General features: G+C 40.2%; 1 protein-coding gene and 1 long non-coding RNA gene across 3 annotated transcripts; one reads left to right on the top strand and one right to left on the bottom strand.

Moving 5' to 3' along the window:
* Positions 1-192: 192 nt before the first annotated feature.
* Positions 193-23,092, bottom strand: cramp1 (cramped chromatin regulator homolog 1). Of its 2 annotated transcripts, none has more exons than XM_083567321.1 (20): positions 22,945-23,092; positions 20,757-21,091; positions 19,112-19,314; positions 16,041-16,194; positions 15,700-15,783; positions 14,300-14,348; positions 14,097-14,182; positions 13,713-13,836; positions 12,984-13,065; positions 11,429-12,280; positions 11,147-11,312; positions 10,769-10,935; positions 8,469-8,537; positions 8,276-8,357; positions 7,630-7,737; positions 7,276-7,499; positions 5,476-5,665; positions 3,035-3,199; positions 2,763-2,908; positions 193-1,340 (listed from the first exon to the last, which is right to left on the bottom strand). In XM_083567321.1, the coding sequence occupies exons 2-20, from the start codon at positions 21,088-21,090 to the stop codon at positions 1,227-1,229; spliced, it is 3,399 nt and encodes a 1,132-aa protein (XP_083423447.1). In that variant the 5' UTR covers position 21,091; positions 22,945-23,092; the 3' UTR covers positions 193-1,226. The 2 variants fall into 2 exon arrangements, with proteins under 2 accessions (XP_083423447.1, XP_083423446.1); XM_083567320.1 differs by lacking the exon at positions 22,945-23,092 and adding an exon at positions 21,487-22,088.
* On the top strand, positions 14,358-15,657 carry LOC310740588. Its single transcript, XR_014537682.1, has 2 exons — positions 14,358-15,015; positions 15,270-15,657. It is a non-coding gene; the product is annotated as an uncharacterized lncRNA (long non-coding RNA).
* Positions 23,093-23,364: the final 272 nt, after the last annotated feature.

Raw genomic sequence — 23,364 nt, 5'->3', positions numbered from 1 at the left:
CCTTCTAAACCTCATCTGTTATGTTAGTTTCTACCATCACTAGATTTAAGGCATTGACTAAGTAATAAAAATACCCAAGTAGGAGTAGTATTTACTCAAAAATGATTAATTGTGTCTGTCTATATTATCCTTAATAAAAATGTTAAAAAAACCCAATAAATTAGGTCAAAGAAAACAAGCGAAATCCAAAAATACAGCTTTGTGGGAAATTTATATTTACATGGTGGCATAAAACCCTTTTTGTACAAATACATAAATGTTTTGAAAACAAGCTCATTGATGGGTTTTGAATGAATTTAAAAAAACAAAACAAAACAATTGCAACATGTAAATTAAATAAATAATTCAAATAATTTACAGTTTGTTATAAAAGCACAGTCAATGCATTAAATTCGTTATGGTCTATTTACAATAAAAACATTCATTTCCATCACCAACAGAAGGGTCACGACAATCTAAATCACCAGCCTCTATAAAAACTGCATTCAATAAAAAAGGTAGTGTTGAATGTCAAACAGCAAACCGTAAGGAAATCATTTACTTTATTACAAAATTTTGGGAGTCTCGAAGTAATAGATTAACATACATTTTCTAATATAGCTAAGTTTATTCTTGCTTAGCATTTTGTTAGTGTTGCAAGAATTTCCAATTAGTTCTAATATTTCTCATGATTAGGGGTTGGATTGGGGGGGGGGGGGGGAGGGGGTCTTCCAGCAGTGTGTTATGAAACTTAAATTTAATTTGGCAAAGCTGATCAGATTATAAAGATAGACTGTACATGGATGTTGTGTACTATGTACACGGTCCTATGGCTTTTTTCAGAAGAATATTCTGGATCTGTCCATAATCAATCAACGATGTAACAATGTCACAAAGACAAAAACGGCTGAGCAGCAGCCTTGGCTCGCTCTCGCATGGTACGGACAAAAGGAAGTGAACAGAATGACAGGAAGCGATATTTGTTCTGATATGGCAAATTTCTATACATGAGGTTGCTTTGTAAACAAATTAGTTTAAAAAGTGGCCCAGATGTGGCTCGAGAAAACGCACGCCACAAAATAACGGGCAGGCACCCGCACCCATACACATGCACACGCATGATCCTGATTATCACGGATCACGACAGTCTTTATTGCACATCAGACAGAGTGAATCGCAGAATTCTCTCCTAGTGACTGGAGCTCTCTTGCTGATCCTCGTCTTCTCTTCATACTTCCACCTTGGGTTCATGGAGGAGGGAGACTCGTCTCGGAGACTGACAGCTCTTGGGCGAGGTCGTTGAAGCGGGCGATGTAGTCGACGCTGTTTTCGCTCATCATGCAGGCCAGCTGATTATCCACCTGGATAACCAGGAAGCATGAAGAGGATTTAGAATGAATCCATTACTATATTTAGATGCAGTTCAGTCAGTCTGTCAGTCAGCCTTATACTTGTAAGCACAGTTGGCATAAGTAATTTTCCATTTACAATAAAAACATTACAAAACATTTATTATTGTCCTGAAGCAAATAACAGTTCTAGGCAGGGGTGTCCAATCTTTTGCACATAGGGCCGGTGTGGCTGCAGGTTTTTATTCATCCTATTTAAGGGCCACACCTGATAGTCATTTAAAAGGAAAATCATTCGATTTAAAAAGTAGAATTTGGTGTCGACTTGCTTGATTGGAATGAAAACCTGAACCCGCACCGGCCCTTTATGGAAAAGACTGGACACCCCCTGGTCTCAGGTATCAGCTCTGACAAGACTATTCGTACATCATAAAGTGTATATGGACTATATATTTAATCTAATGTCATTTAATAGAACGTTTCAACCTTCGCTATCAGTGCACTTCTGCAACCATTTATGGACACATTTTGAACATCATCGGTCATTCAAAATGTTGCGATCTCACATTTGAAAGCAATGCACAGTATTCACTCTTTAACTTCAGCAAATTCTACAGTGAAATGTTTTCTGGAATGTCCAGATCCTCACCATCATCTTGAAATAAAGGGAGAAAAAAAAATACATATAGTGGTAATAACCAAGATAAAATAAACCTCACTGGTGTGAAACATTCTAATTATTTCTATTGCATCCAGGTGTCATCAGATTAAAATAAATATATAAATAAATGACAAAGTAAAATGGCTAAGCAGCTCTGCCTCCAGGAGAAAATTGGAGAGTAGGGCATTAGTTAGAAAAGCAATAAAGGAGACAAAGGGAACTCCAAAGGAGCTTTATTTGTATTTTAGACAGAGAGATATGTCACAGATTCGAATCTCAAAGGGCAGCAGCAGCTCAGACACTCCACAAGCTGTGGCAATCCATCTGAGACTCAGTCAACATGCAAAAAAGTGCTATATTTGAAGGAAACCTGCTCATAATACTAAAAACATCACGGTGGTGGGATCATCAGGGCAATTCTGTTCGTATCTGCGAAAAATTTCAAACTAGGATGGAGGTTCCCTTTTCAACCCAACAATGACACTAGACATATTGCCAAAGCGACACTGGACCGATCCAAAACCAGTGACCCGGTTAAAGCCAAGACCTTTAGCTAATTATCAATCTGTGGCAGTACTTTAAAACTAATGTTCACTGATGGTCTCCATCAAATCAGGCAGAGCTTCAATAAATTGCATTTTAATCCCAGGCTGTGATATTATAAAGGGGGCTGAAACATCCCAAACCTTTGCTAATTCCATACTACACGTTAACACTGAAGTGACACATCAGAAGAAGACTGAGGGTGAGCATGTAAAGTAAATGGTTAGTACCTCAACAGCATCAGGAAGGCCACGCGCCTGAAAAGAATCATGAGAGTTACTGTCAAGCAAACTCGGCCCAAGTAAGGCTGTACCACTAGAGGACCCTGCGGGGTGGTGGGCAGTTCTCCGGGTTTTATCTGGTGACGCCAAACTCGCTGCACAGAGGAAACAGAGGCAGAAGTCAGATTAGTTCATCAGTCCATGTAATTGTAGAGATTCAGTTTGCAGCACAAGTGCCCTTGCTGTTTTATGATTATTAGTTTGGTGGTTAAGACACTCACAGAGCAGGCATCCTAGAGTTGAGTCACTAGAGTCACTGGGGTACCACTGGGGGTCGTGCATAGGAGATGGCATCCAGCTGTGGCTGGGACTGTCTGGGAGGGAGGGGACAAGTTTAGACCGGTCACTCCCATTGAGCTTGAGAGGAGAAAGAGATGATCCTTCACCTAAGGAAGAAAGAATGATGGAGTGCACAAAAAAGTAGAGACAGAGAGAGAGAGAGAGAGAGAGAGAGAGAGAGAGAGAGAGAGAGAGAGAGACCAGTTAAAAAAAAATGTAATAAATAGTATATATATATATATATTAGAAATCATGAAGGGGTCTGAAATTGTCATCGTAGGTGCATGTCCACTGTGAGAGACATAATCTTAAAAAAAAATAAAAAAATATCCAGAAATCACAATGTATGATTTTTTGAACTATTTATTTGTATGATACAGCTGCAAATAAGTATTTGAACACCTGAGAAAGTCAATGTTAATATTTGGTACAGTAGCCTTTGTTTGCAATTACAGAGGTCAAACGTTTCCTGTAGTTTTTCACCAGGTTTGCACACACTGCAGGAGGGATTTTGGCCCACTCCTCCACACAGATCTTCTCTAGATCAGTCAGGTTTCTGGCCTGTCGCTGAGAAACACGGAGTTTGAGCTCCCTCCAAAGATTCTCTATTGGGTTTAGACTGGCTAGGCCACGCAAGAACCTTGATATGCTTCTTACAGAGCCACTCCTTGGTTATCCTGGCTGTGTGCTTCGGGTCATTGTCATGTTGGAAGACCCAGCCTCGACCCATCTTCAATGCTCTAACTGAGGGAAGGAGGTTGTTCCTCAAAATCTCGCAATAAATGGCCCCGGTTATCCTCTCCTTAATACAGTGCAGTCGCCCTGTCCCATGTGCAGAAAAACACCCCCAAAGCATGATGCTACCACCCCCATGCTTCACAGTAGGGATGGTGTTCTTGGGATGGTACTCATCATTCTTCTTCCTCCAAACAGGTTTAGTGGAATTATGACCCAAAAGTTCTATTTTGGTCTCATTTGACCACATGACTTTCTCCCATGACTCCTCTGGATCATCCAAATGGTCATTGGCAAAATGAAGACGTGCCTGGACATGTGCTGGTTTAAGCAGGGGAACCTTCCGTGCCATGCATGATTTCAAGCCATGATGTCTTCGTGTATTACCAACAGTAACCTTGGAAACGGTGGTCCCAGCTCTTTTCAGGTCATTGACCAGCTCCTCCCGTGTAGGTCTGGGCTGATTTCTCACCTTCCTTAGGATCATTGAGACCCCACGAGGTGAGATCTTGCATGGAGCCCCAGTCCGAGGGAGATTGACAGTCATGTTTAGCTTCTTCCATTTTCTAATGATTGCTCCAACAGTGGACCTTTTTTCACCAAGCTGCTTGGCAATTTCCCCGTAGCCCTTTCCAGCCTTGTGGAGGTGTACAATTTTGTCTCTAGTGTCTTTGGACAGCTCTTTGGTCTTGGCCATGTTAGTAGTTGGATTCTTACTGATTGTATGGGGTGGACAGGTGTCTTTATGCAGCTAACGACCTCAAACAGGTGCATCTAATTTAGGATAATAAATGTAGTGGAGGTGGACATTTTAAAGGCAGACTAACAGGTCTTTGAGGGTCAGAATTCTAGCTGATAGACAGGTGTTCAAATACTTATTTGCAGCTGTATCATACAAATAAATAGTAAAAAAATCATATATTGTGATTTCTGGATTTTTTTTTTTTAGATTATGTCTCTCACAGTGGACATGCACCTACGATGACAATTTCAGACCCCTCCATGATTTCTAAGTGGAAGAACTTGCAAAATAGCAGGGTGTTCAAATATTTCAAATACTGCATTCCTCCTATCCTTCATTCATTCACTCTCTCGAAATGTGGAATTGTCAGGTTTTTCTTCTTTTAAGAAAAATTCTTGAAGCTGGACATAAAATGCTAAAGAATCCATAGCGCTACTTCCTGGTTAGTGGCCAACACCAGCGCTATGGATTCTTTAGCGTTTTCATGCATGCGCAAAACAAGATCTTATTACGAGTTCGGAGTGAAGAGCCACAGTGACACTGCGCTAGCTCTAGTTTCTTTTTTATACCCCTGGCATTGTTGTGGATATTTTCATGTTTAATTATAATAAAAAAAAAAAAAAGGCTGTGTGAGGCGGAGACTAAACAAATGTACGGCCCGCCATTTAATATGTTACTGTTACACCCCTATATATAAACATTGTCCACTTACAGAGAAAGAAAAAAAAAATAAAATAAAAATCCCACCATATCCTAATTTTTATTTTGAAACATTGATGACAACTACTTTCTCTCATTACATGTTTAGCTGTTTAATTATAATACTTGTGTACTGCCCACTGGAGTGAAACATGGAAACGAGCAATGTCTTCATTCAGAACCAGCAGCAGATTCACCCAAACCTACCATAATGTGCAGAGCTGATGGCAAGCTCGATAATGGAGTCACTGATGTGAGTGTGAGGTTCTCCAGCAGGAAGGGATTCGTCTGGAGGGCCAGGGAGTGAGATGTCCAACAGAGAAGCAACACTAGGAGGTGCCAATAGGGAATCTCCACCCCCTGGAGATGGTGGAGGGACCCCGTTCTGCAAAGAACCCTAATAAAGCAGTGAAATGGAAGGGGAAAAAAACAGGCTGGCTTAGAAAATAATCAAAGCATCATGCATAAATTATTTACGTAGTGAATTATTTAGCAAATTTATTAGCTAGTTTAACACACACACACACACACACACACACACACACACACACACACACACACACACACACACACACACACACACACACACACACACACACACAGCCTCCTTTCTATGAAAATCAAATGTCATTAGGATATGGTAAGTTGCTTGCTTTCACCATTTTGACAGTTTATCCCCATCCAGCTCGATAGGGTAAGTCTGTAGACTATTGTTGGCTGTTGTTCTAAGGTAGCCTTAAGGTTGTTTTTGAGTTATCGTCTTGTAGGAAAATAGTAGTGGTAGTTCAAGGTGTCACTCACTCTGTGCAAACACTGGATCCAGCATTAAAAAACTCCAGCCCTTTAATGCTTAATCCTCCATGTTGGAATTGTCACACGCAAAGGAACCATCCGTTCACCTACTTGGTGTACAAAAGCCCTAATTAATTAAACGAAGATTTCACATTTTGATTCATTGGCCTAGAAGACATTCTTCCAGTCTTCAGTAGTCCACTGGCAGCGCTTCATGGCTTGGGAAAGCCTCTTTTTCTTATCGGATTTCTAACTGCGACTTGACCAGTCATACCTGCAGCTCAAGTCTTCTCTTCAGTGTTAAGCTGTGCTTGAAAATGATGTCCCGTGAGCCTCCCACCATGCAAGCTATGGACTTTCAGAACCTTGACTGCTCAATCTGTTGTGGTCCTGGTTGCATCAGAATTTCCTCCAAATTCCATGTACCCTCCAATGGTGTAGGAAACTGTACATCGCTGACACCTTGGCTTTTTAATTTATTTTATTTTATATTTCTCTACAGGAAAGATGAACACTTTCAATAGTCTATTTGTCTTCCTTTGTTGAAGGTCTTTTTCTTACCAATATGTAAGAAATAAATGACTTCCTGCAAGTACAATAATGTCTAAATATTGCTTAGGAGACTTAAAGGTAAAGGACAGCGTGTGACCCGTGGAGTAATTGCTCGGTTTTTTTTTTCTTCTACTTGCGGATTAATCTTAATTTGTGTACCGAAAGACAGTTTTTTCCCTGCTGATATCACTTTTTAGATCATTTCGTAACTACACAAAGTACTCTTGCTCAGGTGAACGTGACATGTTAAACAGTCAACAGCAATGGATAGTGGAAGAGCAGAGGAACTTGAAAAGGAAGCATTTCCTGTCTGTAACGTTTCCTGTAATAAATGGAAAGCCAATCTTGTTTCGCTGATTGGAAAAATGATCTGATCCGTGACTCAAAAACCATAACGTGATCTGAACCGTGGGTTTTGTGATCCGTTGCACTACTAGTGTTGGGTAACCTAAAGTTTTTTTCCCCGCCTCTGTCAGTTTACCACTTATCGTTTTACCATTCCAGGTTATCCACTGGACTCTAACTGCATACATTCCAATAAAAACTGGAAAAATGGTGGTGTTTTTAAAACATTGTATCAGTAGTGTTATCTATCTATCTATATATATATATATATATATATATATATATATATATAGGTCTAAATGAATATAAAATATGCACCTCTGCATCCTGCTGCAGCAGCTCAGGATTGGGCTCAGCCTCAGCCTCAGCCTCAGGTTCAGGTTCAGGTTCAGGTTCAGGCTCAGAAGGTGCTGGTTGTGTGGCAGCCTCAGGTGGTAAAAGGCTTGATTCAAGAGGCGGGGTCTCCAGAGTGGAGGGCTCCACTTCTCGACATGGGCTTCCTGGGATAATGCCTGCAGACTTTGCTGCCAGGTCAATTGCACCTGAAGTACAAACTACAAATTATTCACTGCCAAAATCTTTGCAACAGTTTTGTTACTTGAAGAAAAGATAAGAAAAAAAGAAAAAGAAATCAAGAGCCAACTTCTAAATTCTCTTTTACACTAAACTTACTGGATAACTGATTGGAAGAGGCGGTAGTTATTGTAGTGGAAGCGGCTTTGAGTGCAAGGGGTCGGGATGATGAAAGCCGGCTTTGGATAGGCCGAAAAGAACCTGTGCCTGGAAGAAAATAAATAAAAGGAAAAACAAAAACGGCAATTACATTTTTTCTACATGATTTCAAAACTAATTCAATATGAAAATTATGTTCTTGTTAAAGGGGTTAAATTCAGAGTTGTTGCAGGTTTTACCAAGTCAAATTTAAGACTTTTTTTATGACCTTTTCAAGACGATTAAGAATTACATTTAAGACCTCTATCAAAACATCAAAAACACAAATGCGTTGTTAGCAACTGGAGATTAAGCAAGAACTAATTGATTTTTTTTAAAGATGAAAAAACGCTAAACTTGCACTTGCAGAACAAAGCTGAAAAATAAAATCCGTTTTACGCCTATGGTAGGATCCAAGAGAGATTTGTGCCAATAACAGAAAGCTGATTGGCTGTTGCATGTTGGTCTCATTTATAATCGTAAAACAGGGAATTATATTTCGACTAGCGAAAGAAAGAAGGGCTAAAATTTAGATTTTAGACTTTAAGACTCCGCAGAAACCCTGTATATATGTATAGACAGCTGATTTAGTGAAGTGGTAGATTACCAGTAGCTGAAGAGCTGGGGAGAATTGAGAAGGAGCACACGTGTTGGGATGAATCTCCTGTTGTTCGGGGCAACAACGTTCTCTACAGGGAAGAAACAGAAAACTAAAATTTATTCTGGCTACAAGTAATTCCGATTTAATAAAGTCACCACAATTAGGAATGTTTTCAGGTTGTAGGCTTTGGCTGCTATACCTGCACAACAAGTGGCTTCCTGAGTGAACGACCCCTTCCCATTTTTCTTGGCTTGTGGAAAATATCTGACTGAAAGAGAAAATAGTATTGTTAGTAAAGCAAAAATAACTCAAATGCTTCTAATGATTTTGTATGAGTCGATATATTTTGTTTGTGTGTAGGTATACACATACATATATATACATATACACTGGCGATCAAAATTAGAGAACAATTTATAAACAATTGAACAATTCTGAAATAATGTCATCTTCACTGCTCAACAGTTGAAGGAGTTTTTGTCCTGTCTATACCATGCTACCAGAACACCTTTTCCACAAATTAACTAAGGCATTAAAAAAAAAAAAAAATATTTTGCAGAAAACACACTGATCAAAATTAGAGAACACTTTCAGATACCTCCCAGTTATTGGTGTTAATCTGGCACCTGGTGCTAATTTCCTTGATTATCTATAAACCCCTATTTAACTGGCAGCCCAACTTCCAGTTTCACTGACTCTGCAAGATGGTGGGCCGTTCTAAAGTGACTGAAAGCCTCCGGCAGCAGGATGTCCAGATGAAGGCGAAAAAGGGTGACCCTATCGGCCATAGCAAGACAAGTTGGTCGTTCCAAATCTGTGATTTCAAGAATATCGTATCTTTACAACATCACAAACTCATTCAAGTCCGCCAAGAAGGCTGGTCATCCACGGAAGACAAATACAAGAGAGGACAGGATACTGTGGAGGATCTCAATGGGCAATCGTTTCCACACTGCAGCTGGAATTGCTCACCAGTTCAGCGCTGAACAGGGTAAGGATCTGTCTCGTCATACAGTGTCTCGACGTTTAAGAGCATTTGGACTGAAAGCCCACTCTGCAGTGACCAAACCTCTCATTAGCAGAAAGAATCAAAAGGCTAGACTAAGCATGTTGTGTGGACAGAGGAGAACTGGTCCAAAGTTCACTTCAGTGATGAAAGCAAGTTTAATTTATTTGGGTCCGATAGGAAACATTATGTTCGGTGACAAACTGGAGAAAGACTGAACCCAAAGTGTGTAATATTGTCAGTGAAAAGTGGAGGAGGAAGTGTCATGGTTTGGGGCATGTTTTCTGCAGCAGGAGTTGGGCCTCTCATACAGCTACATGGCAGGGTGAATGCAAATGTTTATCAGAACCTTCTTCAACAACATATGGTTCCTTCTCTGCATTCATCACCCAATCAGCCCGCAGTGTTCATGCAGGACAACGCTCCATGTCACACAGCAAAACGGGTTAAGCAGTTTCTTGAAACTGAAAACATTGAAATAATGACATGGCCTGCCCAGAGTCCTGATCTCAACCCAATAGAGAACCTCTGGAAAATCCTTGGTGACAAAGTTATGGCCAAGAAACCCACTACAGTTACCAAACTGTGGAGGACCAAAAGAGTAGACCAAAATCACACCAGAGCAGTGTGAGAGACTAGTGCTGTCCTGTGGCCGCCGATGTGCTGAAGTCATTCAGACCAGAGGCCTGTACACTTCCTACTAATTGCTGACTGTTGTAACCTTCAGAAAATTTTGTTGTAATCTTTTTCCATGCTACAGTCATTGTTGTTCTCTAATTTTAATCAGTGTGTTTTCTGCAAAATAATGTTTTTTTTTTTAAATGCCTTAGTTATTTTGTGGAAAAGGTGTTCTGGTAGCATGGTATAGACAGGACAAAAACTCCAACTGTTAAACAGTGAAGATGACATTATTTCAGAATTGTTCAATTGTTTATAAATTGTTCTCTAATTTTGATCACCACTGTGTGTGTGTTAGAGATATCTCTCTCTCTCTCTCTCTCTCTCTCTCTCTCTCTCTCATTATATATATTTATTTATTACACACACACACACACACACACACACACACACCTGCCATGTTTCTTGCTGAATAGTTAAAGCATTCAGTTTTTAGAGAATTTGTAAAAGCAGTATAATAAATCATGTTTAGCAGAATAATATATAACATGGGCGAGGAGTTTCTTTCCTCCCAAAACAAGACGATATTAAATGAAAGCAAGGCAACTTGATGAACACAATTGGTACAGCATAAATCTCTAGAGCGGGTGATGTAATTGCCCTCAGCATTTTTAATAGGATCCCTTGCTAGAAGTATTTTATAGCCGCAGCCCCTTAGGGAAATATGTTCATCATGCTGTTTACATGACAGCATTACACCCAACCATATAAATTGAAGGCACTTGGAGTATTTTGGAGGCCTGGTGTGTATGAATGTCCACCATCATCTCACTATTGATGTCAAAAAAGGTTTTTCTGAACAAGTGACCACTTACACTGATCGAGTCCAGCTGCTGACGGAAAGCCAACTCCGCCTCCTTGTTGGGTGAAAACATCCGTAAGTGGCGGGAGCTGTTAGGTGGCAGCGTCGTTGGAACAGCAAACACGCCCCCATCACCGTCGCTGCCAGAAACCAACAGAGAACGTGGCAGATTCCGGCCGCCTGCGGAGACACAAAAAAACTAAATTAGAGCACGGATGAGCCTAACTGCATCCTGGTCTACATTCCAAAATACTTCGACGGGTTTGCAAATTATCTGAGAAAGGGAGTTTGTACTAAATATATTTACTGACATTTAAATACAAAGTATGATGAAATGTCCAAAATGCCCCAGGTGACAGAAAACCTTGACATTCGTGTTTATATCTAGTACCTGTGCCGGCTGCATTAGGCAGTGTCTTGGCGCGTGCTGTGTATGGCTGTCGCCCAGAGCTGGGGCTGCGAGTTCCCAAAGACTGAGTTTTGCCTGGAGGAGTCAGAGACTGTTCCTCCTGAGCCAGCTTGATAGGCGACGTCCCTACTGAACACATGTCTGAAACCTGAAATGGTGATAGCAAGAACCAAAAAAAAGGCAAGAAAGCGAAAATTATACATCTTATGATCCGTGATCTTCACAACAACAGTCATTTGAATGCTTCAATCCATGGTTACTCACTGGTTTGGGGTTGACCTCTGAGGAGACGAGTCTTAGGAGGCACCGAAACATGTTGCGAGTGGTGGGAAGGGCTGAAGAGCGAGTCTTGGGCTGCCAATCATACTCCAGCTGCAGCTTTCCAGGCTTGCCCATCATGAGGTAGAGTTCAGCTAGAGTGACATTTTCTGAGCCCTGGGAGCTCCAGCCCTCCTCACGGATCTGCTGCGGCGAGCGACCAGTTGTAGCTGCATCTTCAACACGGACAGAAGGCTCAGGAGGAGGAGGAGGAAGAGGGGCTCCATCTGCAGAGGCCCCACCTCCTAGAGGAGTCTCTGTGCTATTGTCAGGTGGTGGGGGTTCTACTGGACCGACAGAGTCTTTACTCGCTCCACTAGAACACGTGTGGGACTGCGATGCTCCCAAAGAATCAGCTGTACCAGTCCCACTGCCTTCCTGTCCAGGGAATGGAGTCAGACTTGTAGACGTTGGAGTGACGGAAGGAGTGGTAGTGTTAGGGGCCGTGTTTAAAGTGCTGTCTGCCCCGAGAGCGCAGTTACTGCTTTCTGAACTCTCAGGTACTTGTCCATCGGCTCTTTTCACGTCTCCACCTCCAGAGGCACTTTTGCCTGGTTTTCCCATCCCTCGGACGGGCTGAATCCCAAGAATCTGGGCTGTTGGCAGGTCTCTAACACCCGGTCGACCACGCCCTGTCTCCTGCCAGTGCACAGTGCAGGAGGCTTTGGAGTGAACGACCCGTGCTACTTCAGGTAACACGGAAACTGTGCTGCTTTCTGCTGGATACAGAAACAGTTCTTCTGACTCACCGGGCAGGACCACACCTTCTAGAGTCTCTCGTTCTGCTAGACTTTTAAGCTAAAAGACATTACAGTTAAGGATCGAAAACGTGATTAGAGGTGTTGCGCAATCTGTCAGATAAACCAGGCAAACAGAGAAAACCGGCTCTATCCGTTTTATGAAATTACCTGTGAGGACATTTTCCATGACATGTTGCTCACTGGTCTTACAATGACTCACAACTGCCTTATTAACATTGTGGTCAACAATTTACCTCAGAACGATCCCACAAGTTTTGTGAAAACTTTACATAGGAACATACAGCTGATCCACTCACACTCTCACTCTTCCAAGTAAACACTACAGATTTAAGTATAACAAAAGCAAAAGGCTTAAATAAAAATATATGTTGGAAAATTGGAAAGAATTAGATAAAAAGCCCATAATGAGCTGCCTTTGCAGTCTTGAGACTTGGAGGTCTTTGAATAAAAATATAATTTATATATTATATATATATATATATATATATATATATATATATATATATATATATATATATATATATATATATATATATATATATATATATATATATAGGTAAAATAATTCAAATTAGATAATACATGTCTAGACTGGCTGATAAATCTAGGCAATGTTTTCAAACATTTATACAAATACTTAGATAAACATAGACATACATATACGCAAACTCTTTCAAAAACACATCTTAAAATATTTTTTTTTAAATACACCACTTCTGCAGTTTGTGTAAAAAGGATGCAATTCGCTGGTCCTGGACGGCCCATTTTTGCTTCAGGAACTCGATAAGGTTAGACACTTTCCTGTGCAACTCCACGACCATCCTAAAACAAAACGTTTAATACATCGTTACCCATTCAACAGAAAGAGAGCAAGACATCATGTACAGAAACTGTTAACTAAGCAGTGATTCTGTTCAATTTGTGGAAGCAATGTGTCTAACATACGTCAGATGCATGACAAATGAGTCCTTCACAGTCCAGAAAATTTCACAGATATTATGTGGGTAAAAACAATAAATAAATAAAGTAGCTTGATTCGCATGTAATTTTTCGTCTCATTAACTCAAAAGTGAGGGATGGAATATTTATAATTGACTATAATGTAAAGATGGAATGATACACAAAATGCATAATTTGGTACGAACCTCTGGTTTTAAGTGCTCACGTGTATATGTGTATCTTTACATTTCATATTGAATTTACTACAGATTTTTTTTTACTTATTTCAGCTTTTAGAAATATTTTAGAATATTTTAAAAATTATTTAGAAATAAACAAGATTGTTTTTTTTTTTATAAATTAAATTGTATTTATTCATTTTATTCATAAATGAATTCACTCCTTCCATCCTTCATTCATTCCCTCTATATGCAAACTGAAACGTTTCGGTATGAATCCGTGTACCGTTCAGGGTTGAAACGATTCCTGGAGTAGGAGTGATCCGTGTGTGTGTGGCAGGCAACACTTACCTTAGACGAGGATTATGGGCTAGACTCTGAACACGAGCCCATGAGTAGTTAGTACGTGGCTGCAGCTCCACAGCAACCTTCAATGGCAACCGAACTGGCTTCTGGTCCTCCTCGTCACTCACACCTAGAAGATAAAGCAGAATGAGAGAAGAGGAATAAAGTACAAAACAATTCTCAATCAGCATTTCTTCCAACCGTCCAATCACATAAACTCCAACCATGGAAGACCCCTAATTATATAGGTTCTCCAATAATCCGCTGCCTAGCTACCAAGTTCTACACACGATTTTCTAGACCTCTAATTCAGAACTGTTTCTCTCTAATTTCCCAGCTGAATACACACTTGCACACACTGCTCTCATTTCTCGATTACAATATACACACCATCTGGGTCGCATAGTTTCTTCAGTGCACGACACATGGGGGCTTTGATCCTCAGGTTCCTGCCTTTAGAGCGAACCGTGGTGGCCCTAAAACCACACACACACACACACACACACACCTGAATTCAACATTGTCATCTCCAACACAACTAAAACTAAGCAATAATTTGTATTATTCAGAAGAAAAAATAAAAACCCACTTACCCTTGCATGATGAGTTCGTTCAGTTTGGCCACATTCTTGTCATCCATCACTGAAAAAAATAAATAAACAAGAAAAGGGAAGAATCTGCTACAAGTGTCCCCGTTGACAAAGTATTGATAAATTGCAACTGAAAATTGGGACTGTTCACAGGACGAAGTCGAAGATCATATTGTCTACTCGTTTCTCCAAAATATTTCAACAAGAAATGAACAGAAACTCAAATTTGGACATATTTGCATGGCAGACTTCCTCAGCTAAACACAGGCACCCATAACCAAATGAACCGCTCGTTGCTCCGAGTCATTTCATTTACTGTTTAACAGATTTTATGAACTTAACACGTAAACAAACGACCGTTTAATTACTGCCGCAATATAACAATATTTGGTTTTATATATAGTGCCGAGGTCTGAAAACACCTCATCTTTTATCATTTTGGAGAGACATCAAATTGTTTATAAGCAACAAATTTGAACGGGTTTTACATTTAATCAAAAACAATGCAAATAAATGAAACGAAATGCGAACAGTTTTGCCACGTTCCACCTCCGAAGTTTCGGTTGAGATCATGCTAACTCGTATATACATATACATGTAGGTTAAATGCTGAAAGGAATAATGAACCAAAATGGCGGCCATTCCGTTACTCCATGCAATCAATCAGAATTGTTTGCAGTTGGCCGCAGTAAAACATTAAAGTAAAGATTAGGGCGAGGGTGTTGTTTCGTCTGCACTGAAGCTAATTGGAACCAATCTCACTATACAACGCAATGACCCGAAGATTATATCCATGTTCCGCAAGCGTTATTTAAAAAAAAAAGCAAGGAGTCTGCTACAGTGTTATCTATCGTGGAATGCCCTGCCCAATCACTGCACCCGAATCCTTTTGAACTGCTCTGGGATGAACTGAACTGATCGCAAGGTGAGAAAGAAATACAGACTTGCGAGTTTAACAAGAGGCACCGCAAAGTATGTCAGCTGAATGCTTGGAGAAACTAACTGCATGGATGCCAAGAGTGTGTTAAGCTGTTGTTCATGCTAAGGGAGAATTGTTAAAAAGTGGAACATGTCAAAGTAGTTTTTCATAACTTTAAATTACCTAGTTTGTCAAATATCATTAATGCATGAGTCGGTCAAAAAGGATAAAAGCGTTTTTCAGCCAGGCTCCATACATACGTTATGTACATAATTGTTCATGGCTTTACTTGTCTTATAGCAGGATTCTTACAGCACAGCTTTGCACTGGAAATGGATTTGCATCACAAGTGCATGTTGCTGATTTTAAAAAAGGGTGTCATATGGGCTTGCAAATGAAACGCTCCTCTGGGGAACTACAACAGGCTATTGGTAATGGTTCTGTACACCCTGATTAAAAACAAAAAGTTGAAGGTTGTACTCACAGCCTCCGACCTTCTTCCTGAGCTCGGCGTAACATATGAGTCCATAGAGCTCCTGTGAGGATTTCTTCAGCACGCGGGAATACGCTGAGGAAGGGGAACCCGGGGGGAAAAGCAGCATGAGCAAGGTCTCGTTTATACACAACAAAGTTGCTGAAATATCTCTAATCGAAACTGCACTGTATCCTTCAATTTTTTTCTGCTACAACAGATCATCTAAAATAATTACCTTTTAATTTCTTTTAACATGCAGGGGAAGATTCCTCCCCCCCCACACACAGTTCCACTACACTTTATAAAAGCCATATGGAGCTAAATGTGTATGTTTGAGACTGTAGTCATACCGTTGTTGAAATCGATGTGCTTGGAGATCTTGTGCCAGGTTCTATAGTAGAAGTGACGAACCTGCTCCTTGTTCTTCACCATACTAGCAGGTTTGGCTTTTTTCTTATACTTCAGAGCAATGTTGTTCTGTATGGCTTCAAAGTCCTTTCCATGCTGCGACAGAAATCAAGAGCGCAAGAAATATGAGAAAACGGGGTAAAAAAAAAGAAAGAAAGAAAGAAAGAAAGAAAGAAAGAAAGAAAGAAAGAAAAAAAGAAAGAAAAGTGGAGCAAACTTTCATTTGTCACTTGTAATTGCAGATCACATCATAATTCAGGGCGTTTTATTAATACGTTTTATTAATTTTATTAATACTTTAAAGCAATAAAGCAGCTATGAGGTCATAGTTTGCAAGAATGAGTGATTTAACACACAAAGGGAAGGTGAATAAAACATTGTTTTCAGTATTGTTATTCATCTCCAAAGCAACAAAACATGGACACAATAATACAACACAATAAAACCAAAATAGCAAATAATTATAATTTTAAAGGTATAGTTTGCGAATGGGACCAGCTGATTGGATAAGACTTATTTCACTCAAAATATGAATAACGTAGCAAATTGTGTCTAATTTTGTTTCGTGAACATGTGTGAAGTTCTTTGTGCACTTTCTTACAAGTCTTACAAGTCAATGCAACTTTGTTTAAATTAAATTTTACATACAAGCTAATTGACTTTTAAATGACAGTCCTCGAGTAACTCGATTAATTCGAACACAAAAAAAATCTTTGATTAGTCCATTTAACTACACACGGAGCCTTGCGTTTCCCCCGCTGACCATTATTACTGACGCAACACCTATCAAACTCTGGAGGACTCTGGACAGCTGAACACAGAGGATGCTGCAGAAGGAAATAATGGAAATAAAGCTATGTTTCACGTACATGTCTGAAAATCGATAAACACATGTATCACACGAAGACCTACAAAAAAGTCTCTTTGTACAAAATCCGACACCCACCAGGAAGTCGGGTATTTTTAATTGTATGAGCAAATTTTTGGCCGATTTTGCCATTCGCACATGTCGTATTTTAACAAACTCCTCCTAGAGATTTGTTCAGATCAACACCAAATTTCGCACGCATAATCTAAAGGCCTTTGCGATGTTAAATTGCAAAGATCTAGAGTTTTCATCGAAGGGCGTGTCCATGGTTGTCAGACAAATTTCGACGATTCGCCATGAAAAAGGAAATGGCAATCACTCGGACATACAATGTCCAATCTGCCCCAAACTTCTCATGATTGATAAGACACCCGATCAGAACAGATCTACATTTCCATATTTAGTTATAGTCATAGCGCCACCTGCTGGCAACAAGAAGTGTGGCACTTTGAAATAAACGTGCCACAATTCACCTGTCTTTACTCGCTTACATGCAGCGCGCCCACTGTTCACTGTTTTCCTCAGGCCAACGGGTGGCGGTGAGCCCGGGTGCGAGGGCCCGCACATTGCTGCTTGCAGCTTTAATATATTTAGTATTCCTTTTTTTTAGTATTGTATTATTATTTAGTCTATTTAGTCTAACTCATTAGTAAAGAAACGGTACTTCTACTCTATTAATCGATGGAATAGTTGGTAGAATTCTTGATTTCTAACATAATCGAGATTTACAGCCCTGATCTTGAGTAACTATTCATAAAGGAATTTGTAAACTATACCCGTTCAGTATTGTCTGAACTGTCATTTTGTTTTCTGACTTGTTATTTTGCTATAGGATTTGTTAGTTTTATGGTTTGTTGTTGCACCTTTTGACCATCAAAGGATTCAATCAGCTTTATAAAAATACTGATGATGGCGGCATTATTTCTGAAAAGTGCACTTTGAAATAACCTAGTACGACCTAGTAAGGCTCTTCTATAAGTGTTCGCTATAACATGGGCGACAATTTACTTAATTTTACTTGTGGTTTTAAAGATTATGGTGGGTTCCATTATCTCTAATGACTGTATAATACTGTAGAAAGGACATTACTCATAATCACACATTCCAGTGCTCATATTAGTTCTTAGTGCTCATACAGTGTTCTGTATTGTTTAATGATTTATGATCACACTCTTGATGTCACCCAAATGAGGATGGATTCCCCTTTTGAGTCTGGTTCCTCTCAAGGTTTCTTCCTCATAACATCTAAGGGAGTTTTTCCTTGTTACAGTCACCCAGGCTGCTCATCAGGAGTAAATACACATCGTTTACCTTAACTCTTAAACTCTCTAAAGCTGCTTCGAGACAAAGTCTGTTGTGGAAAACACTATAGAAATAAACTTGACTTGAAAAATTTACTAGAGCGAAAAGTGTCTAATCGTAAAACTAGCATATTAGTGTTTTTAGTTTAAAAAAAAAAAAAAAAAAGTCTCCTGTATCAGTTTGTTGTAACAGAACGTAAGATTTCAGTCACAAGAAATCGTCCAAAAAAAAAGAGTTTATGATTTCTGATAATGAAAGCTAGTTTGGCCCCTCCTTTTTAATCTCTAGAGGAGATACAGACTGGTAAGGAAGTGTTTATAGCCCCTATAATGCATACAAAGAGAACTAGATTGACGTTGATATTCCACAGCATTAAACATATTAAGGAACTATTAAGGAACAAAAACAGAGATTTAATTAATAAACACTGGGATGCATCACAAGGTACCTACATGAATTGGAGTCACAGTAGTAGTGAGGGTGTTTTATATGACTAACGTTTTAGTGAATTTTTTTTATTTAAGATTCCGACAATAAAGCCGTAGCACTAAGATAAGCGCCGACGTCGATATTCGTCACACATTTCCTCAATGTCTGTCTGATTTTTCTTACTGAATAAATTTCAACTATTTAATGCAAAACAGCAAAAACGTACTTCGTAATACTGCGATGTTTCTCCAAAAATTACCACTTCAATTTTGTAATCCAATATTTAAAAAAAATCAAATAAAAATAGAATGCGCCACTAAAACGCTGTATTAACATAATGCAGCTCCAAAAAAAACCCCAAAAAATTCATATCATTTCAGAACTTTAGCAACCTTCAGGACAATAACAGATTACCTCATAAAGTCCTTCAAAGAATGAGTTCTTGTCCTCGGTGCTCCACGACTCCCACTGTCTGCGTGCACGCTTCTGATTCCCTCCTTCATCTTTCTCCACCGGACCCTGGCTCCGGGGGGCAGAGCGAGAGCTCCCTCCAGCTGTAGCGCTTCCGCCAGAGCCTGCAGGGCCTGATGCAGACACAGCAGGAACGGCATCACTCCCTTGGGGCAGGAGAAGGAAAGAAAGAGTGAGTGAGTAAATGGATAGATAGCGAGTTGAAGTCCAGTTGGTCCCATCATACAAGAAATAGAGGCCTTGGAATAGTGTGGATCCCAAAATATCTCGAGACAGCCTAAAAATAATGAAACAGTTCCTCCATATATACGGAGAACATGTTCATATTTTGCTTTTTCCACTGAAGACCACAGGAATATTAAAACTGGAAAAAGCTGTTTACATTACATGCCTTAGGCAGAACAGTTAAGTACGCACCCAAATACATGATACAGGTTCACAAACATGACCTCATTAGATGACACTAAATAATAAAAAACTCCACTCAGCAGTTTTTTTTTTTAAACTAAAGACGTTCGGCTCCAGGTCAGCGTAGACATCAGTACACACCTCGTGCTACTCAGCTGTATCAGTCCCATATTATTAATTATTCATATCTTCAGAGCTGCGCATCCTAAATTTCACGTGCATGAGAAATAACGCTGTTTTATCACGCAAGGTACGAGTGTATGTTGTCCACGGTCGTCAGGAAGTGCGAGTGGGGAGTCATTCGGAGGTGTTCCAGATCTGCTGCTCACGACACCAATCCAAATACAACATGCCCAGAGACAGACGCCAGCAACACCAACACCCCCACACACACACGCCCCCAAAAACACACCAGACTACACGATACACCACGCACACAACCGATCACTCGATCATTAAAGATCACTGGTTTGCCAATGAAACTACTACAGTCGACCGACGAAATCGGTCCATGGATTTATCCATGGAGCTTAAAAAAAAAAATCCATGCGATTTGACCACAAATGCATACTTTTTCCAATGCCAAATCTCAACCGTGATTCCGATGTTAATGTTAAAACGTTACCCTGCACCAGACTCGCTTCCAATTTCCTTCCAAGAAAAGTGTTACAACCGTTCCTCCACCCGATTCCATAAAAAATGACCCACCTTCTGACCTACTCTAGAAGAATTACTAGATTACTAGAAAATTCCAAATCCGGGTCCAATTTTATGGTGCATTCATGGTGCAGGGATATTTTCTAAAAGGAAAGATGCAGCAGTAAGAACATCCCAGTGACCAGAAAAGGTACTTCCAGTACTGTTTTTTTGTTTGTTTGTTTGTTTTTTAAGTGTCCCACAGATCATATTAAAAAAAATTCAAGATAACATTTAGATGCAAAGTTGTGATCTAATGTGGCTCGGATTTTATTATTTATTCCCCCTCAGAATCCTTTAAATCCCAGTTTCCTGGACTCTCTCGGGATGCAAAGAGGATGCAGTTGTCACAATAAACTCGTATCCCAGTTAATGTCTGTTTATTCACGTGGGTCTGAAGGAACCTTAATTATATTGTTGATTTTCTTTGTTTTAGACTTTTTGTTTTTTTGGGACACACACAAACCGAGCTTCTTATATTTACCTTTGCTCTTCGTGCTGCTGTGTCCGTTCACCGCGGGCCCGTCTTTGCGGATCCGTTTGCTCGGAGGACGCACGCTGGAGCGGAGGAAGTGGTGCTGGTCGTGAACGGCGGGCGGAGAGGACAGGCCCGCGGGGTTCGGCGGCGCTCCGGGCGGGTTCGGCGGCGAGGCGGAGGCGCAGGGACTCGGCGTTCGGTCGGTGTCCCTCTTTGTGCTCGGCTGCTCAGTGCTCGGTGTCCGCGCGGCGCTCTCCTCTCCCTCGCAGCTTCCTTCAGGGTTTCGGATGGATTTGTTCGAGTCCTCGAGTCCCGAACTGGCCTGCTGGCCCACTGTCATCCTAATAAAATGCACAAAGAAATAAAAATAACTAAAGGATTTGTGGTGTTTTTTTTTTTGCGTTTGCCCAAAAAAGAGTAATGAAGTTGGAAAAGAGGCGACGTTCGGCTCAACTCAACATGGCCGCCGCTGTTTGTTTCAAATCCCCCTCTCACCGTCCAGACCATTCGCGTCGAAAATTTGGTATTTTACACACTTTAAATTCGGGCCAAACAACACTATTTGGTCTCGATTCGGTTCGTTGTACAGCTTGGTTCGGGTAAAGTTCAGTTGTGCTTTGTTTAGCGCGACATTAACACGGTACACTTTAGCGCCCTGCACAAACGACAAGGAGAAAAAAAAATCTTTCGCGCATTCGACCTCTAATTAAAGTGAGTGTTTTGCGAGAACCGTTACCCATTTTCCAGCTCCTCAGCCATGAACGAGATCTTCTTTCTCTTCACCATGAGTCCGGAGATGTTGGAGACCAATGTTGGAGCGATTTTAACATATTTTCCGAGCGAGAAATAAGATCGTGCGTGTAGACTCGTCGTCTCCTCCGCGGCTGCTACTGCTGCTGCCTCCTCGACTCAAACCTCAACTCAACTCCGCTCAACTCTACCGCTCGTCTCGTACAATACCAGCAACTTCAACTCAAAAAAAAGTCCGAAATATACCCACGACAGACGTTAATCTACACCACAGATACTGGTTTACCTCTGAAAACTGCTAAACGGAACTCTGTTTGGTCGGACCTCCACATTTTTGATACTACTCGCCCCACAAAGACGACTCGAATGAATCCTCCTGAGCACCTCCTCAATCCACAAGTCTGGACTCTGTTGTTCACTACGTCATCATCATTTTAAGTCTCGATTCTTTCTTTATTATAAACCAGATTGAGAACACACCCTCTAAAAAAAACTATATTAATCATACATTGAAGGTGTTTAACACGTCTGGGGGATTGAGATGATACCAACAAAAACACACAGAAGAGTTGAGGATAAACTAAAGAGGGTGTAGCTTTATTATATAAACACCCTACAAATCAGATCGGAGAAAAGTAGATGATTATTACATCTTTAGAAATCGAGATATTGCCCAGTTTGAAATCATGTCTGTTTAATAAAAGTGAAAACTCAAATCATTTCACAGCACGAACTCTGTTATATTGTGCCAATTAGGGTGGTGCCTTCATCTGTCCATGCAACTCAAATCCCTGACCATTTCATATACAACACACATCATCAACAAAAAAGTAAATAGTATTAATTTTGACCATTTATACATTGCATTTCCTACAATTCACTCCATAAAACGCGCTTTTCAAAACATATACTTTAGTTTGATAACATCATGCAGAGCTTCATGATCTACCATAGTATTGACCCAGATGTTTTCAAATGAGTCTGGAGGGAAAATGTGACACATCTGGAGGAAAATGTAACGCAATAATCAGACTATATAATAAATAGCTATTTGTGCAACCTATAGAAGGGAAGGGAATTAGTTTGGTCCAAACTCAGCTCATCTCTCAGTCCTAATGATCTCCATCTGTATTAACACAGAGTCCTGGTGTCTCACTATATGAACTTCTCGATCTTCCTAACAGCTTGGATCTCAGCGTCTTTCATTTCCTTTAATGACAATCAGACACTTTTAATGTCAGTGAGATGATACACATATGTATACATTTGTGTCAAGTAAATAACACCGAGCTTCACCTCCTAACACAGGAGAGAGGAAGCTAGCAAACAGGACGGGCTAGCTAACCATAATCGAGGCATCATGAGAGACTTTAAAGATGTACACACGTGATGTTCAGACGCTGGACATCAACATCAGCACTACTTTAGACAGTAATATATTTACCTTGTGTGGGAGTTTCTCAGGTTAATCGCACTGAAAAGACAGAATCCAAATGAACGTGAAGTGGACAGATGCCTAGCTTAGCTTCCCCACTGACAGCATCAGCAAGACTTCCGGGTTTCTTTTTTGCCTCGTGCCGCAAGCCACGCCCACTACCCCCGCTCAAAAACAAACCGGATGATTGGTCACGGGGTGGTCACGTGCTCAAGAAACGTGACGTCGCACCATTTAAACGATTGGTCCAATTGGGCGTTATTTTCAATATTTTGAATATTTACTCCAAATATTTTAACCATGACAAAAAAAAATCTAAATATATTCGGCAAACTTTTGCATTTTTTCAAACCCTTTAATCGTTTAATTGTTGTTTATTTTTCTTGAAAATCTACGATAATGAGTGTAATTGAATAATCCTGATATATT

The sequence above is a fragment of the Silurus aristotelis genome (assembly GCF_946808225.1).
Source record: "Silurus aristotelis genome assembly, chromosome: 17".
Lineage (NCBI taxonomy): Eukaryota > Metazoa > Chordata > Actinopteri > Siluriformes > Siluridae > Silurus > Silurus aristotelis.
Note: the sequence above shows the minus strand (reverse complement) of the source record. Positions and strands in the feature narration are given on the sequence as shown.

Coding starts and splice junctions, on each gene's coding strand:
- cramp1 (XM_083567320.1), bottom strand. CDS start 21,536: ATGGTGAAGAGAAAGAAGATCTCGTTCATGGCTGAGGAGCTGGAAAAT. Junction 21,092..21,486: donor GCTGAGGAGCTGGAAAATGG/GTAACGGTTCTC, acceptor GCATTTTATTAG/GATGACAGTGGGCCAGCAGG. Junction 8,538..10,768: donor AGCAGCTGGACTCGATCAGT/GTAAGTGGTCAC, acceptor TTTCTCTTTCAG/TCAGATATTTTCCACAAGCC.